This window comes from Vipera berus (assembly GCF_964194415.1).
Source record: "Vipera berus genome assembly, chromosome: Z".
NCBI classification, from domain to species: domain Eukaryota; kingdom Metazoa; phylum Chordata; class Lepidosauria; order Squamata; family Viperidae; genus Vipera; species Vipera berus.
The window spans coordinates 56,076,466-56,095,541 of NC_138205.1; the positions used below are offsets into that span (position 1 = coordinate 56,076,466).

General features: G+C 39.3%; 1 protein-coding gene across 4 annotated transcripts in view; it reads left to right on the forward strand.

The window, feature by feature from the left end:
* The window catches only part of BAG1 (BAG cochaperone 1), a 73,755-nt gene extending 54,891 nt beyond the window's left edge, over nt 1-18,864 (forward strand). The window contains exons 5-8 of one of the 4 annotated variants that reach the window (XM_081346487.1): nt 2,040-2,147; nt 12,968-13,030; nt 15,802-15,882; nt 18,404-18,864. In XM_081346487.1, coding sequence (XP_081202613.1) covers nt 2,040-2,147; nt 12,968-13,030; nt 15,802-15,840 — 210 coding nt within the window. In that variant the 3' untranslated portion in view covers nt 15,841-15,882; nt 18,404-18,864. Of the gene's footprint in view, nt 1-2,039; nt 2,148-12,967; nt 14,006-15,801; nt 15,883-18,403 lie in introns of those variants that run through there. The other 3 variants (XM_081346486.1, XM_081346488.1, XM_081346485.1) reach the window with 3 other exon arrangements.
* The last annotated feature ends 212 nt before the right edge of the window (nt 18,865-19,076 follow it).

Below are 19,076 nucleotides of genomic sequence, written 5' to 3' on the forward strand. Positions count from 1 at the left end.
TCGGGAAACCCCCATCACAACTCGCGCAGCAGCATTCTGCACCAGCTGAAGCCTCCGAGTGGTCCTCGAGGGCAGCCCCATATAGAAAGCATTGCAGTAGTCCAACCAGGAGGTCACGAGTGCATGGGTGACTGTGCGTAGGGAATCTCAGTCCAGATAGAGTCGCAACTGGCGCACCAGGCGAACCTGGGCAAAAGCCCCTCTGGTCACGGATCCTATGTGATCTTCAAAATTGAGCCATGAATCCAGGAGGACGCCCAAGTTGCGAGCCCTATCAACGGGGGGTAACACCTCACTCCCCATCATTAAAGTTGGAATAGTCTGGTTAATCCGAGATGCTGGTATGCATAGCCACTCAGTCTTGGCAGGATTGAGACAAAGCTTGTTTCTCCCCATCCAGACCTGGACCGCCTCCAGGCAACGGGACATCACGGCGAGGGCATCACTAGGTTGGTTCGGGGTGGAGAATAAAAGTTGGGTATCACCAGCATACTGATGATACCCCAACCCGAAACCATGAATGATCTCGCCCAGCGGCTTCATATAGATGTTGAACAGGAGGGGAGACAGAACCGACCCCTAAGGAACTCCATAAACGAGAGGCCTCAGGGCGGATCTCTGCCTTCCTGTCAACACCGACTGCGAGTGGCCCAGGAGATAGGAGGAGAACCACTGTAAAACGGTGCCTCCCACTCCCAACCCCCTGAGACGCCGCAGTAGGATACCATGGTAGATGGTATCAAAAGCCACTGAGAGGTCTAATAGGACTAGGACAGAGAAACAACCCCTGTCCCGAGCCCGCCAGAGATCATTCACCAGCGCGACCAATGCTGTCTCCGTGCTGTGCCCGGGTCTGAAACCCGATTGGTATGGGTCCAGGAACAGAGGAAGCTGGTGCGCCACCACACTCTCAACAACCTTCACCAGAAAGCAAAGGTTGGAGACCGGACGATAGTTATTTAAGACAGCCGGGTCCAGGGCAGGCTTCTTGAGAAGGGGTCTCACCACCGCCTCCTTCAAGGCGGAGGGGAAGATACCCTCCTTCAAGGAAGCAGTTATTACTGCCTGGAACCAGCCTCGTGTCTCCTCCCGGGCCACATAAACCAGCCAGGAGGGGCATGGGTCCAACAAACAGGTGGTGGAGCTCAGTTTCCCCATAATCCTGTCCACATCATCAGGGGAAACAGGATCAAACTCAGTCCAGATAACATGCTCAAGACCGTCTGATTCCTCCACGTTAGATTCCGCCCAGTCAGAGTCTAAGCCGGCCCGGATCTGAGCAATTCTGTCCGTCAGATGATGACTAAATTCCTCGGCCCACCCCTGTAAGGGGTCCTCCCTCACCTCCTGGTTAAGAAGGGAGTGAGTTACCCTAAACAGGGCGGCCGGGCAATTATCTGCGGACGCAATGAGGGCAGTGAAGTAGTTAGCCTTCGCCGTCCTCATCGCAGCAAGATAAGACCTTATAAAGGTTCTTAACTGCAATCGGTCAGATTCGGATCGGCTAGACCTCCAACCGCTCTCTAGACCCTGTCTCCGACGCTTCATCTCCCGGAGCTCCACAGAAAACCATGGAGCCCAGCGGGATCTGCGCTGGGTCAGGGGTCGCAAGGGTACAACACGGTTGAGTGCCTTGGTGGCCGCCCTTTCCCAGGCATCCACCAAGGCATCGGCCAGGCTGTGAGGGTGATGGGTATAGACCCAAGCACCATCTGGAACCGTTCTGGGTCCATTAGGCGCCTGGGGCGGAACCACCTGGTCGGTTCCTCAGCCCAGTTTGAGTATGTGATGTTGATGAACAAATGTAATCAATGGTGTACCATGCTTACTGATGTATTTTAGTAAATTTCATTTATATTCATATGAGTCAGTGCTTTTCTGCATAGAAAGTTGGACACACATTGCCTGTTGTATACATGGAATTAGTTACAGAATTATGGATATTATAGGAACATAGCTCTTATAGCTGTAATAATAAAAATGCCTATTCCAATTAACTTATGAATAAGCATAATGTAAACAGTGTATTTTTCATATAGGATTTTCTTGCAAAGAATAATCAAACTGAAGCTCTTAGTCAGTTGGATAAGCGGATAAAGGGAATTGCTGAGCAGTTTATGAAAATTCTGGAACAAATAGATGCTATTGTAAGTAAATAATGACAACATATGGTTAACTGAAAGAAATCTCAGTTCTTTAATTTTAAATGATGTTGATATCAGAGTTATTAAGCATGGTTAATCATAATAGTCAACATAAATTTATAATAATCGCTATAGTGATATAGTACCTTGTCACAGAGGTTGCCAACCTTCAATGATCTAAGTAGTTCCCTCACCCCAACAAAATCTTCTGAATTGTTAAAAGACTTTTAAATCCACAAGATTTGCTGAACTACATATCCAGATTTTATGAAGTTTTGTGGAATGTCAAATTCTCATGAGATTTTGGCCATTTTATTTATTTTATTTTATTTTCAATTAAATTCTTGGTGTTTATGGACATGATTTTGGAAGATAAGCCATGGCTTTATAGGTGTCTTATAACCAAATCTTGTTGTTTTAAATCACGGGTGTCAAACTCAATCACATATTGCGACGTATTGTGACTTTTTTTGCTTTTGTGGAGCCAGGGTGGGCGTGGCCTGCACTTATGCATCCAGCCCATGGGCCACCAATTTGACACCCCTGTTTTAAATCATTAGTTGTAAAATCTCCTTTTGAGAAAACTGCATTTTATTAGTTAAGTTTAATGTTAGCCATTTTTAATGCAGACTGTCAAGCCCTCAGAGGCTGGAAAGTCCTGAACAGAATTACACTTATGTGTCTTCCCCTGGCAAATCAGCCCCAACATTCCCCATGGTCCACAAGGAACTGAAAAGAGTTGACGACAAAAGCAACATTGGTGGAAAACAAAGAACGAATCCAACTAAACACGTATTAAAGCTGTGATTAAGGTGTACCTTGTACAATAAAAGCAGTGAAATGTCAGTATTTCTCTGCACATTGCATCCACAGAGTGTCACCCATTGGGCTTGTTCAGGGCATCTGGTCCCACCTTTGGGAAAAGTCTCAGACGATCATCTTCAGGGCCTCACAGAAGAGTTTGTGCAACACTTGATGGATAAAATCACTCAGATTCACTCTTGATTGGAGTCCAAGTGTATTGTAATTCCATTTGAAATGCCCAGGGAATGGACTTACCCTATTATGTGGGAGCAGTTTGATGAAGTAGGTAGGATCTTTGGGACTGTCAGTGCAATTACTTGCTTATTTGATCTCTGTCCCGCTTAATTATTGAAAACTTCCAGAACAGTGAATTGTGGGTTGGGTGCAAGGAACAATTAAAGTATCACTGCAGGAGGGGAATTTCCCGACATCCTTTAAAAAGGCCGTGGTCTGTCTCTCCCTCAAGATGCCATCATTAGACCTCGCTGTACAGGTAGTCCTTGAAGTACGAACCTTATGGACCCTGCCCATTAGGGTTGTAAATCAAAAATTCATCAATGACTCAGACTCAATTTTACAAATTTTTAAAATCAAATTCATAATTGAATGAAATAGGTTGTTAAATGAATGAAGGTCTGACTTACTATTTTCTCCGATTTGCTAATTGATCGCTGCCACGTTCAGTTCAGTTAATTGAACTGAAAGGCTTTCCTGCCGCCTGCCCATTAGCTATTTGTGGTGCAGCCAGCTCAGCAACTAAACTGCCTCCAAGCTGGGCTTGCAGCCATTGCAATTGCTTTTTTGCTTTTTTTTAAAAAAAAAAAACCAACTGCTGCTATTGTAGTTAGTTCAAGCATTTTCAGCTGCCCAGAGCAAGTGCTTAACAAAAAACAACCCACTTGCCACTATTTAGCTTAAGAGTCTCCAGCCAGGCACAGAAAGTGAGATGGGGGAGGGATTTACAGAACTCTCAGTTTGCAACAGTAATAGAGATGGAAGGGACCTTGAGATCATCTAGTCTAACCCACTGTTCTCACAACAAAATATTTCTGATAAATGCCTATCCAGTCTTGACCAGGGACCAAAACATCCCCTCCTGACTTCAGGAAATTGCATTTGTAACCTGACTGGCCCAGGCAAGTCACAGAGTTAAAAATGGCCATGGCTTGCAGCAGTAACTGAATCCAAGTCACATGGCTATAGAGCCCTCTTTGCTCACAATTTTGAATTTCTAATGTAAGTACCCTTTCTGAATAAATTTGTTTTTGTGAAAACTTGCTAAATGAATGTTCATACTTGGGGGATTACTGTACTGGACAATTGTCATGTAGTTTCCCACCTTCCCTTTCTAGACAAGGTGATGGAAAAAATGATTGCATTGCAGCTCCAGAAGGTCTTGGATGACACAGATTACCTAGCTTCCTTTCAATCGGGTTTCAGACCTGGTCATATGACAGAAACAACATTGGTCATACTAGTCAATGATCTCTGCTGACAGTATAATAGAGGCAGTCCATCCTTTCTTGCTCTTCTTGACCTTTCTGCAGCTTTCAATACCATCAACCATCACTTTTTGGACCAGCTGCCAGATTTGGGACTGGGAAGTACAGTGTTGCACCAATTTAATTTCTTTCTCCATGACCAGTTACAATATGGGTTAATAGGCTGCTTCTTTGTGAGGTTCCACAGGGCATGGTATTCTCTCCACTCCTTTTTAGCTTCTACATACTGGGTGAGATCATCCAACACAATGGGATGAGATATCATCAATATACTGATGATACTTAGCTTTACATCTTCACCACTGGTACCCAAGGAATGCTATAGCTGCCTTGCACAATACCTGGTGGCTGTGGGGGCCTGAATGGGAGAATTGGCCTTCACGACCAATTCCCCTGGTGGATGATTAAATGCGCCTCTGGTGCTTCTAACTTCTGACCCGCTTTTGGTTTGTGCCCAACTACAAGAGGCACAGGGGCATTGGCAGGAGCGGTGCTGGAAAGCAGTGGCGATATAAGGGGGGCTGGGGTGTAACATTCATCAGCACCATTTGGATGGCAAGGGGAGGGGATGACAGGCTTTGCCAGCAGCATTTGGATAGCTCAGGGTGGGAGATGAAAAGAGTGGCTGAAATGTACTATTCTTATGACCAGGATCTGTAATCTATTTTTCCAGAAAGATACACATACCAACGTGCATACCCCTTCCATGGGTTTAAATTAAACATTAATGTTTAATCGTGTTTCATTTGTTAGTTCAACTGGGATGAACTTTGGGGTTGGCCATGGAAAGATGTGTGCATTGGTGTGTGTCTCTCACTGGAAAGATAGGTTTCAGGTTGCTGCTGGGTTACTTTACAATGATTCCCAATTTCCCTTCTTTTTCCTTTCTGGCTTTCTTTTCGTCAAAGTTCAGCAGCTGTGATGGATTCTGGTAGCCAACCAACTGGGACGAGCATCCCCCCCACACACACACACACTGTGTTGGAGCTGTGGCTGCCTTCCTGCCAATCTCCCCCAGCCCACTTTTAATCTGCTTTTGCTGGGATGGTGATCGCCCCCTTTTTTCAAGGCAGCTGTTAAGTTTCCCCCTTCCCCCCACTGCAAAGAACTTCACAGTGCAAAAACAAGTGCAAGAGATGTTTCAGGTGTGGAAAATAAAAGGGGCAGATTCTGAATGAAGAGATATATTGGGTCAGGGGGAAAAGGCATATTGGGAGGGCATGTTTGGTGGCATGGGATTGTGGCCCCAGTAGACCTGCATGGGGGCCAAACCCTCATTCTTCAAACTAAGGGGATGGTGGCACATGGGAGGCTACTCATTGCGCCTGATGCCTGCATGCACACGTTTTGACCTTCCCTCCCTGACCCCAAACTAATAGATTTTTCCCCAAGTTGTGTGAGAATTTAATGCCCCAAATGTGGTAATATCACTGCTGGCAAAGCCTCTCTGTTACACACACACACACACACACACACACACACACACACACACACACCGCTATTCAAATGCTGCTGGCAAAGCCTCTCTGTCACCCCTCCCCTCATCATCCAAATGCTGCTGGCAAACATGGCACCGCAGCCCCCCAGCACCTGCTAAACCACCGCTGATTTACAGCACTGCTCCTGCCTGCTCCTGCCAATGCCCCCGTGCCTCTCCCCATCAGGCGCATGCCAAAAGTGAGGTAGAAATGCTAGAAGCACATTTAATCGTCCTCTGGGGGAATTGACTGTGAAGACTTGGGATACAATGCATCAGCCATGATTAGGCAGTCTTGGAGAAGCAGTGAAGTTGTGGCGGTGATACATCAGCCGTAGACAAACAGCTATGGTGGGTCAGCCAGGATGAAATGGGCAGTGTCATGTGGCCATTTGCTGGTCCATTCTGGCAAATAAATTTCATAATGCTGCATTATTAATTTTAAAGTGACGTGGTGGCTCAGTGGGTTAGGACACTGAGCTTGTCGATCAGATGGTCGGCAGTTTGGCGGGTCGAATCCCGAGTGCCGCATAGCAGAGTGAGCGCCTGTTACTCGTCCCAGCTTCTGCCAACCTAGCAGTTCGAAAGCACGTAAAAATGCAAGTAGAAAAATAGGGACCACTATGGTAGGAAGGTAACAGCGTTCCGTGCGCCTTTGGCGTCTAGTCATGCCGGCCACATGACCACGGAGACGTCCTTGGACAAGTGCTGGCTATTCGGCTTTGAAACAGAGAAGAGCACCGGCCCCTAGAGTTGGAAATGACTAGCACGCATGTGCGGGGAAACCTTTACCTTTATCTATTAATTTTTTAAAAAGCTTTGACTCCATTTCTGGAGAAAAATTGTGTAAAAAATAATTAGAAGCTTCAATTGATATTAGTAAACTGCTGGCATTCATAAAAATATTGCTTAATAACATATATATTCAATTAAGGCTTGACCATTCTGGTCAGCTTTCTGCTGTGGCACTTATCTTCAAGATGTTAAACAAAAGTATATTTTAAATCTTTTGCTGTTTAACTTCTACATCAAAGAAATGAGGGAAAACCTTATACCTCCAAAACATCAGCCCATAAATCTAACTGGCAGACTTATATCATTATTTTTATATATAGACAACCAGTATCTGAACTCTCTACTACCTAAGAACTCACCATACATCTCGTGTAGCCCGAGTCCAGTAAAGCCAACACCTTCCCCTAGGCGCCCGATGACGGCACAATCAGCTAGACTGGAATGGTGACGAGGTTCAAGGGTGACTTACCAGGGAGACATTATTGGAGTTCATGTTGCTCCTCTCCAGTATGGTTGGAGTTCCCTGATCTCCGTAGCTAGGCAGGGAGAACTCAACGATTTTGAGTCCCTCCAACACCGTCTTGTGGGCCCTCGGGCTGAGCTTTCCCACTTTCTTCCTAGCATTGCCACTGGGTTTTGGGATTGTTTTGGCAAGTCGGCAGCATGGTGCCCTTCCCACATTTGAAGCAGCCAATGAGTTGGCGTATGGGCATCCAGGTGTTCTTGGGGCATCCTTCTTCTCCAGGGCGGAGGAACAGTGCCATCTGTGGGCATTGTGGCTGTGATACCTGGCCAAGTTGATTTCCACCTCCTTAGCTAGTACGTACCACAGGTGTAGAGTGCAGGGGGCTCCCCGCGAAATGCAGGTGTTGTGTACATATTGTTGAGCCTATCTTAGAAACATTCTATCAGGATGTCTTCCGGCTAATTGGCTAGCTGGCAGGCCAGCTCATAGAACTCTTGATTGTAAGCTGACACTCCCCTGCGGTCATGGTTGATGGTTTTGATGCAAGTTTGTGCTTTGCGCTAGGGCAAGTGGATTTCTAAATTAAAATTAAAAATGAGTAAATAGAAGAATGTTTTAAGTATCATGTTTTAAGTCTCATGTTGGTATATAACCTCACTCATCTATCCAAAAAGAAACTAAATGATACAATATTTTCCAAGAAACAAATTGCAGATCTTTCAGTGGAAATGAAGCGATAGTGAAAGGGATTTTCATTAAACTAATATATCTACTGGGAACAAAGTCAGTTATGGCCCTTGTTAGAGATTCCTGATCTGTCCTATGAACAACTTCTTTCTTCAGAGGGTAAAAAAAGGCATCAAGTGAAGAATAGTTTAGATCTAACTATACATGAAATGGAACATCAAAAGAATTCTTGATTTTAAGGAAAACTGTGTGTAGTTAAACACATAGCTTAGACTTGCAGCTGCCTGCAATTAGTGCAGGTTCGAGTCCCACCAGGCTCAAGGTTGACTCAGCCTTCCATCCTTCCGAGGTAGGTAAAATGAGGACCCAGATTGTTGGGGGCAATAAGCTGACTTTGTAATAATGCCGCTTGGGGGGGGGGGTGAAAACCCTAATAAGCAGGCATATACATAGAATGAAGGCTACTGCTAAGCTTGTAAGCCGCCCTGAGTCTTCGGAGAAGGGCGGGATATAAATGGAATTAAAATAAAATAAATAATAAATAAATGATAGGAGAAGCTAAAGAGAGCCAATGTGGTGTAGTGATTGAGATGGGATGGGATGGAATAGAATGGAATGGAATCATTGGGCTGGAAGGGACCTTGAAGGTCTTTTAGTCCAACCCCTCTGCCATGGCTGTCCAGACAAATGGTTGTCCAGTCTTTTCTTGAAAACCTCCAGCAATGCATGTCTATGAAGATTCTCAGTCATCAGGTCATAGTTTTCTCAAAGGTGTGTGTGTGTTTTTTGTGTGTTTTTTTAAAGCAGCTGGACTGATTTTTTTCAGGAAGGAGAAGAAAAAGACATTTTGCTTCCCATCCAGGAAGCTTGGTTAGTTGTACACAGGAAGCAAAATATCTTTTTCTTCTCCTTCCTCAAAAAAAATCAGTCCAGTTGCCTTTTCAAAAAACACCTTTGAGACTCCAGCAATGGAGCACCCACAGCTACAGGAGGCAAGCTGTTCCATTGGTTAATTGTTCTCCTTAGTTCCTAGCTGTATCTCTCTTAATGAGCTTCTACCCAATGCTTCTTCTCCCATCCTTAGGAGCTTTGGAGAATAAGCAGGTCCTCATGTACTGGAAGACAGCTATCATGTCACCCCTAATTTTTTCCTTCAAATTTGCAGACATATCTAGCTCCCTTAATCATTCCTCATATGATTTATCCTGCAGACTCCTTACCTTTGTAGGTCTTCTCTGCACTCTTTCTAGGTCTCAGCATTTTCACTGTATCATGGTAATCAGATTTGGATGCAGTGTTCCAAGTGTAGCCTCATTTGTACAGAATTAAGCAGTATTATCACTTCTTGTGTTCTTTTTTATTGAAAAGTTTTAAAATACATTTTAAAAACATAAACTCCCTCCCTCCCCCTCCCCCCTTCCCCTCCCTCCCCCGACTTCCCAGAGCTGAATACAGGGTATTAGCTTTTACAAACTTAAGCTAAAATATGCTAACCAACTAAAAAAAACACTTTAAATTCTATTGCACTTTAACTCCCCTTAAACATAACTAAATAACTAAATAATAATAACTAAATAATAATGCATCTTATAATACTAATGCTCATTTATATGCTAAATGAAACTTTTTCGTCCCATATTTATTCTGAATATAATCGATCCATCTTCTCCATTCCAAAATATATCTCTGTTGCGATTGTTCTTTCAAATATGCTGAGATTTTTGCCATTTCTGCCAGGTTTGAAACCTTAAAAGTCCACTCTTCTATCGTAGGCAGGTCCTCCTTCTTCCAATATTGGGATACCAAAAGTCTTGCTGCCGTTGTTAAATTCAACATCAATTTGGTTTCTGTAACAATACAATCTGTAATAATACCCAACAGAAATAACTGGAGAAAACCTTATCTTTTTCTTAAATATTTTCTGCATATTCCACCAAATTTTAATCCAAAAAGCTTTAACTTTTTTGCAAGTCCACCATACATGATAATACGTTGCATCATCACAACCACACTTCCAACATTTAGGCTGATAATTTGGATACATACATGCTAATTTTTTAGGATCTAAATGCCATCTATAAAACATTTTATAAAAATTCTCTCTTAAATTTTTTGCCTGTGTGAATTTTACATTTCTGACCCAAGTTTTTCCCCAAATATCCATCGTTATTGGCTCCTGAAAATTCTGGGCCCATTTTATCATACAATCTTTAACAAGTTCCATTTCTGAATCTATTTCTATCAATGCATTATATATCCTTCTTATATGCACTTGACTTTGATCTCTAATTTGTTTTACCAAATTTTCATCAGTTGTCAAAATACCAATTTTCTGGTCTTCTTTCCATCTAGCTTGTAACTGCCCATACTGAAACCAGGTTTGAACTATTTTTTCTTCTTTTAAAATATTAAACAACTTTAATTGCCATACATTCCTTTCCATTCTAAGAATTTCTTTATATGTAGTCACATCATGTTTAAATCCCACACTTATATTTTCTATTGCGTGTTTAGGTATTGCCCAAATTGGTATTTTATAATTTAACTTATATCGATATTTTTCCCCAAACTCATATATACCCCTAAATATTTAATTTTTAACAATTTCAAATCCTGTTAATTTTCCTAGGACTACCTTTTGTTCTATAGTCATATTTTTAGACAGTATTTTAGATTTTTGCCTATTTATCTTAAATCCAGAAACTTTTCCATATTGCAAAATTATCTCCATCAAATCTACAACCGACAGAGTCAGTTGACTTAATGTAATAACCAAGTCATCCGCAAACGCCCTTAATCTATAATCTTGATCTTTTATTTTAATTCCCTTTATCTTATTTGAGTCACGTATCTTGATCAATAATATTTCCAATGTTAAAACAAACAACAAAGGTGACAACGGACATCCCTGTCTTGTACCCTTTTCAATTTTACAAGCTTCTGTTAAACTACCATTAATTATTATTTGGGCTGTTTGTTTCTGATATATTGCCCTAATAGGTTGTAAAAACCTATCCCCAAACTCCATCTTCTCCAATACTTTAAATAAAAATTGCCAATTCAATTGATCAAAGGCCTTTTCGGCATCCACAAAGATCAGCGCTGCGGGGACTTGATTATTTCTTTCCAAAAATTCTAATAAATTTACAATATGTCTCACATTATTTTTTATTTGTCTACCACCTATAAATCCTGTTTGATCACTATGAATCATTTGCTGCATAACCTTCATTAATCTATTTGCTAAAATTTTAGCAAATATCTTATAATCAGTATTTAAAAGCGATATTGGTCTGTAATTTTTAGTTTGAGTAAGATCTTGATCTTCCTTTGGAATTAACGTTATAAAAGCTGTTTTCCATGAAGGAGGCACTTCTCCAGACTGAATTGTTCTAAATAATTCTTTTAGAGGTTTCACCATTTCTATTTGTAAGTTTTTATAATAAATGGCTGTCAAACCATCTGTTCCAGGTGCCTTACCCACTTTTAATTGTTTAATTGCTAAAATAATTTCTTCAACAGTTATCAGTTGATTCATTCCTTCCCTTGGTTCTTGTGTAAGTACAGGGATATTCACTTCTTGTAAATATCTATCTATATCTAAACCTTGAGTTACATCCCTAACATATAATTTGGAATAAAATTCAACAAAAGCCTTTTTAATAAAATTTTGCTGAAACACCTCTTTACCTTTATATTCTATCATCTATATTACGTGACTTTCATTTTTCCTTAACAGATAAGCTAACCACCTACCTGGCTTATTAGCATTACAAAAAGTATTATGTTTGGCATACCGTAAATTAGTTGCCACTTGGTCTGCCATCAACATATTAAACTGCCGTCTTAACAGATTAATTGCTTCTTTCACCCTCTTATTAGATGGGTTCAAAATAAAAGCCTTCTCTTTCATCTTTATTTCCTCCTCTAATTCTTTACGCTTATATTCCAATCTACATCTATATTTATTATTCAAATATATTAACACTCCTCTCATATAAACTTTACTTGCATCCCAAATCATTTCAATGGAAGTACCCTTATGCATATTTGTTATAAAAAATATTTCATATATTTTTTACATTCTTCCACATTTTCATATCTAAACAAATTTTCATTTAACCTCCAAGATCTCCCATCTCCCTTTCCCTTGTCCAATTCCATCCATACTGGGCTATTGTCTGATAAAGTTCTTGAACATATCTTATTCTTATCCCTACATGATACAGGATTAATTTCCTGATTGTATCTATTTTGTGAAAAAAGCTCATTAAAAATGACTCCATAAAGATGTTTAAGTGGTTGATATTAATATTTTGAAATCTTGTTTCTAAATTATTTATTAGTACTTTTGCTATTTGTTTTCAAAACCTTGTCTCATGTAGTTGTCTTTAATTTTCATATCTTTATGAAAAATAGATGTTCTGCAGCATTGTGTTGACATTAGCTTAATGCTTTTATAAATACTGAAAAGAGATTCCAAAAGACCAAAAATTTCAAATAAGAAAGGTTTTTTTCCTCTCTCTCAAGAATATTAATAGGATATGGAAAGAGAATAATTATTTCTAATTCAGAAATATTTATCAGTAGTTTATTGTCAGCTTCTTTAAAGCCTTTATTTATAAATATATTTGTTAACATTTCTCTTCACAGACGAAGTGGGAACAGGGAATTTCTTTTTCCCTTGTTGGCAAATGTTTGAAGCCATTATTCCTCTACCACAGGCATATCAAATTGCTGGCCTGCAGGCCGGATGCGTCATGCCAAAACTGCATCCACTCCATTGCCGTCAATGGGGAAAAAGTCGTGATACGTCACGCGACATCACATGATGTGAGTGACATGCCTGCTCTACCAGAATTCAACATTTAACAGTGGGAGTCAACTTACCTTTTAAATAACAAGGACTCCAAGATGTCTATGGAAATTCTCAGTCATCCAGGTCATGATTGCCCCAAAAGTGCTTTTCCAAGAGGCAACTAGACTTCTTTGTTTTTCCTTGAAGACATTTCGCTTCTCATCCAAGATTTATTTTTATTTTTCTCAGATTCTACCAGACAATTTTAATGATATTTATTTTTATTCTTCTCAGATTCTACCAGACAACTTTAATGATAGTAAACAGAAAAAGAAAGGGCTAGTGAAAAAAATTCAGGTAAGTTCTATAATAAAGTTTATTTATTTATTTATTTATTTATTTGTTTTTATAAACCGCCCTTCTCCCGAGGGACTCGGGGCGGTGTACAGAGTAAGGTAGGTATACAGATTGAACAATAGTGAAAAACAATAGTAAAAACAAACTGGGACCCCAATTAGAGCTATCAGGCCAGGCCGGACTGCTGGAACAGGTAAGTTTAGAGTGTTTTGCATGTAAAGCAAAGATTAGAAAATCAGAAATTACAAATGGTTAAAAGTGCATTGGGAGCATTGTAACTTTGGACTTGCAAGATATGGCTAATGTAGCTTTAAAATAGATTTAGCTAAAATGTGTGGGATACAGCTAAAGCATATTTCAAAGGGTTGGCTATAACTTATATCGCTAAAAAGAATAAAGAAGAGAAACAACAACAGTTAAAGTTGAAGGAAGAATCAGAAAGTTAGAATCAGTATTACTAATAGATCCACAAAAGAAAATACTTAAGAAACAAATGGGGGTAATAAAACATAAATTAAATCTAGCCAAGATGGAAATAATGGCTCAACAGATTAAAAGGGCTAAACAGAACTTCTTTGAAAATGCCAGCAAGCCGGGGATATGGTTAGTATATAGACTGAAAAAAGAAAAAGATAAAAAATTGATAAACAAGCTGCAAGATCCAAAAGGTGAATTACAGTTTCAAAATGATACAATTAAAAAATTATGAAAGTTTATTATCAGATACTTATAAGGCAGAGGAAATTCAGCAGTATTTAAAAAAAGCAGATTTACCAAAAATTCCAGAGAATATTCGAAACATATTAAATGGAAAAATATTAATGATGGAGATTATAGAGGCTATAAAAAGGCAAAAAAATGATAAAATTCTTGGCCCAGATGGATTACCTGCAGAGTTTTATAAATCATTACAAAATGTATTAAGTCCAATCCTGAAAGAACTGTAATGAAATACTTCTGGAGGCTAAAATACCAAATACATCAGGGGTGTCAAACTCAATTTCATTGAGGGCCGCATCAGCATTGCGGTTGCCCTCAGGGGGGCGGGTGGGTGTGGCCTGGGTGGGCGTGGCCTACTGGGTGGGCATGGCTAAAGTGTGTATGGCCTACTGGGTGGGCATGGCCAGCTCTACATCGTTCGCATCAAGGGTGCCTATGGGGGCCTGGGCAGGAGTGGGACAGATCTGAGGGTCTCTGGCAGAAGGAGGGTCTCTGGGCCAGGGCCAAGGCAGTGGGGGCCGTTCCCTCACTGTTTCCAGGATGGTTTCACGGGCCGCATAAAACCACTTCACGGGCCAGATCTGGGCCCCGGGCCTTTTGTTTGACATGTCTGAAATACATGGACTGAAGCCAACATTACTTTAATACCCAAAGATTCTTATTTAACACAAATAAAAAGTTATAGACCAATATCACTCTTAAATGTAGATTATAAAATATTCGCCTCAGTAATGGCAGAAAGACTAAAGAAATTTTTGATCAAATTTATACATACAGACCAAAATGGTTTTCTACCTAAAAGACAGATAAAAAATAATTTAAGAATGATTCTTGATGTGTTAGAGTACAATGAAATTCATTCAGGGAAACAGATGGCTTTAATATTCCTTGATGCACAGAAAGCATTTGACAACGTAAACTGGCAATTTATGTTCCAGCAGCTTGCAGAAATGGACTTTGGAAAAAACTTTATAAACGTACCTAGAGGAGGGGCATGATCTACAAATTGGTTGGCATGCCTTTCTGTGGTATGGAAAGAATAAAATACATAGATACTTTCAAAACCATTTTATAAAAAATGCACTTCTTTCAGAATGGGGAAAAAGAAAAGAAAAAAAATATATTAAGATACCTGGATGGCTTTCAACAATGGAAGCTTTTGCTTACCCAAATTTAATTAACTGTGATAAAGTTGTGACATATAAAGATATTTTGGACAATGAAGGAAAATTGAAAGACAGACAAGATTTACAAGAACAAAGTATTGATTTAGCATGGTGGCCATATCTGCAAATTCAAACGAGATATGAAAAAGATGCTAAAACAATGGGATTTTATAAAGAACAGACAGAATTTGATCAGATACTGTTAAAAACAGATGAAAAGTTTAATTTAATTTAATTAAATTAAATTATGGGACTTATATGCCGCCCTATCTCCCGAAGGACTCAGGGCGGCTAACAACAATAAAAATAACAATAAAAACAACGAATACAAATATTAAAAGAGATTAAATTTTACAAAGCCCCACTAAAACCTGTAAAAATTAAAAACATGATTAAAACCCCCAACATCAGTCCAAGTCGACCAGTTGGAAAAGGTATGTCTTTAGGTCGCGACGAAAGGACCGGAGATCTGGGGCCATCCGAAGTTCTCGGTGGAGCTGATTCCAAAGGGCAGGTGCCCCAACAGAGAAGGCCCTCCCCATGGGGGTCGCCAGCCGACATTGTCTGGCCGACGGCACCTTGAGGAGACCCTCTCTGTGTGAGCGCACAGGGCGATGGGAAGTCGTTCCTGGCAGCAGACGGTCCTGCAAATATCCTGGACCTAAGCCATGTAGGGCTTTATAAGTAAGAACCAGTTGATTAAGAAACTATAAATTTCTGTTAAACTTAAAGATGGAGGAAGAACAAGTAAAAGAAACTGATAACATGGGCAAAGAACTTTGGATATAATATAGAATTAGAAGACTGGCAAAAGTTATGGGAAAGAAATGTTAAATTATCTAAAGCAGTGGCATATAAAGAAAACTTAAATAAAATGTTTTACAGATGGCATATGACACCAGTGAGATTAGCAAAAATATTTAAAAAATACTTCAAACAACTGTTGGAAATGCAAACAAAGACCAGGTACTTATTATCATATCTGGTGGACATGCCTAAAGCAAAATGATTTTGGGTTAAAATACATTTATGGTTGGAGAAAATAACTAAAAAATAAACTTTAAGCCAGAATGATTTTTGTTAGGAATAACAGGAGCAAATTATGAGAAAGATTGCATATATTTAATACTACACGTACTAACAGCAGCAGGAAGTGTATTTGCCCAACATTATAAAAACAAAAATTTACCAGCTGAAGAAGTACTAATTAAGAATATTTTAGAGTGTGCAAAAATGGATAGATTGCCTTTAAAGATAAAGTCTGTTTTGCATGTAAAGCAGATATTAGAAAATCAGAAATTGCAAATGGTTAAAAGTGGCATTGGAAGAGTTGTAACTTCGGACTTGCAAGATACGGTTAATGTAGCTTTAAAATAGATTTAGCTCATCAAGTTTTGTTTCCTGTCTGGTATGTTCAGGAGGCTGACAGAACTCCAGCACAGAATCATTTTTCGCTTATATAACAAGACTATAGGGTTGACTAAGAGACAGTTCGTTTCCACCCAAGGCTTTACAGCAACGTTTACTGAGTCAGCACTGAAATAGCATCCCATCCTTGGCCCAAGGTGGAGTTATGTCAATCAATCAATCAAAATGTATTTATAGTCCAAACCAAAGACCAGCAAATAATACACTGATTAAGTAAGTAGAGTGTACTGATGGTACTGCATCCAATACTATCAAATAACCTCACCCAGCCATTTCATGTAACAGTTAAAAATGAGTGATCAGAACCTTGTGGCATACCACACTGCAGCAACCTAGGTCTAGACCTGTCTTCCTCCACTAACACCAACTGGAAACAGTTACAAGAAAAGAGAAGAACCACTGCAAACAATTCCTGAAGCCTGTCCAGCAAGTTCTTATCTTCATAATTTCATGACAGTTAAATACACATTTATATTTGAAGAATAAATAATTTAATACTTGCAAATTTTTGCATTAGAATAGCTAAATGTCATTGATTACATAGATCTTTTTAATACTACTTATATATTCTTATATAATAATACATAAAAATTGTATACCTTTTTGTGTGTAAGCTTGTGTGTTTATGCATTTGTTCCAGAAACCATCTTCAAAAAGCATTATGATAAATTAATTGAATTAATAATTATCCATTAAAATTAATCTCTAAACTGAAGTACTAATAATAATTTATAAAATTATTTCCATGTGCATATGCCACCATTCTTTCATAAACCAAAACACAGACCTGTACAATTCCATCTTTCTTTCCAGAAAAAATAGCAAAAAAAAGATAATAGGATGTAAATAGGGTAAATGAATAACAGAATAACAGAGTTGGAAGGGACCTTGGAGGTCTTCTAGTCCAACCCCCTGCTCAAGCAGGAGACCCTGTACCATTTCAGACAAGCTGCTGTCTGGTCTCGTTTTGAAAGCCTCCAGTGATGGAGCATCACAATTTCTGAAGGCAAGCCATTCCACTGGTTAATTGTTCTCACTATTTGGAAATTTCTCCTTAGTTCTAGATTGCTTCGCTCCTTGGATTGGTTTCCATCCATTGTTTTTTCTCTTGCCTTCTGGTGTTTTAAAAAAATTGCTTGACTTGTTCTTTGTGGCAGCCCCTTGAATATTGGAACACTGCTACCATATCACCCCTGGTCCTTCTTTTCACTAGACTGCATCTCCAACTCCTGCAACTGTTCTTCGTATGTTTTACCCTCAGACCCCTAATCATCTTTGTTTCTCTTTTCTGCATTCTGTCCAGAGTCTCAACATCTTTTTTATAATATGGTGACCAAAACCAGTATTCTAAGTGCAGTCTTTTTAAGGCTTTATAAAGTGGTAGTAATAATTCACATGATGATTTTACTCCTCTGTTAATGTAACCTAGGATTGTATTGGCTTTTTTGGTGGCTGCCACATACTGCTGGCTCATATTTAAGTGATTGTCCACTAGGACTTCAACCTCTCATAGTTACTGCTATTGAGGCAGGTTTCACCTAATCTGTACTTGTACATTTGTTTTTTCTTGCTTAAGTGTAAAACTTTTCTCTCCATTGAATTTCATTTTATTAAATAGGCCCCAGTGTTCAAGTATCTTCTGGAGTGTTGGTTATTCCTGCCAGTTTGATGAGTTTCCCTTTTAATCCCTCATCTAAATTGTTTATGAAGATGTTGAAGATTCTTGGGCCTAAAATGGAACCTTGGGTACCCCTCTGCTTTCTTCCCTCCATATAGATGTAGTTCTATTAAGGACTATATGTTGAGTATGGTTTGTCAGTCAGTTACTTTGTCAAATGAAGAACAGCTGCACTAGGGGGGAGAAGGAAAATGGAAGGGAGGAAGACAACTGTGTTAATATTATAATAACTATATGGAATAAGATGCTCTAATAGAATTGTCTGTGGTGTTCACTGTATAATTAATAACTAAAATAATTAAATTGTCACTTTTATCTTAGAAATGTAGTAAGAATATTACATTTTGAAAAATATTGCTTTGTCTTTATTTTTGTTTTCAGGCTTTTCTTGCACAGTGTGATACTGTGGAAGGAAATATTGGTCAAGAAATGGATAAACTACACTCAAAGAATATGGTCCTTGCAGAATGAAGCTCTTTTAAGTAACTAGGATAATGAATTGCTCTGTGAGCACAAAGAACTTGCTTTTGGAACAGTTATTCAAGTGTTCAGAATTTTAGTTTTAGCAGAGTTTTGTGAGAGCATTGCATGCTAGCTATTTTTTATTCATCTATATGTATTCTGGTTATATTTAAGGATAGTCTTCAGACACACAACCCATCTCTATTTGTTTATTATTTTTTCCTTTCTTACATTGCAATATATCGTTTTATAAACATACATGTTTCAGCTGTTGAGGCTTCAATATTTTTATTTGTTCTATCTTTTAATAACTTATGGATGTTGTAGAATCAAATCAAATATCTTTTATCATTGTCATTGAAAATAAACTCAATAAACAATGTAATACATTGCAACAAATATCCTACCACATTATATGTGTATGAATATATGACATATATATGATTATATGTATGAATATATATCACATATATAAGATTATATGTCTATGACTACACACACACACACACACACACACACTTTGTATGACAGTGGGTTGGGGTGCCCACAGCAGCAGCTGAGAGTAGTAGTGTGTGAATACACTACATTGGCA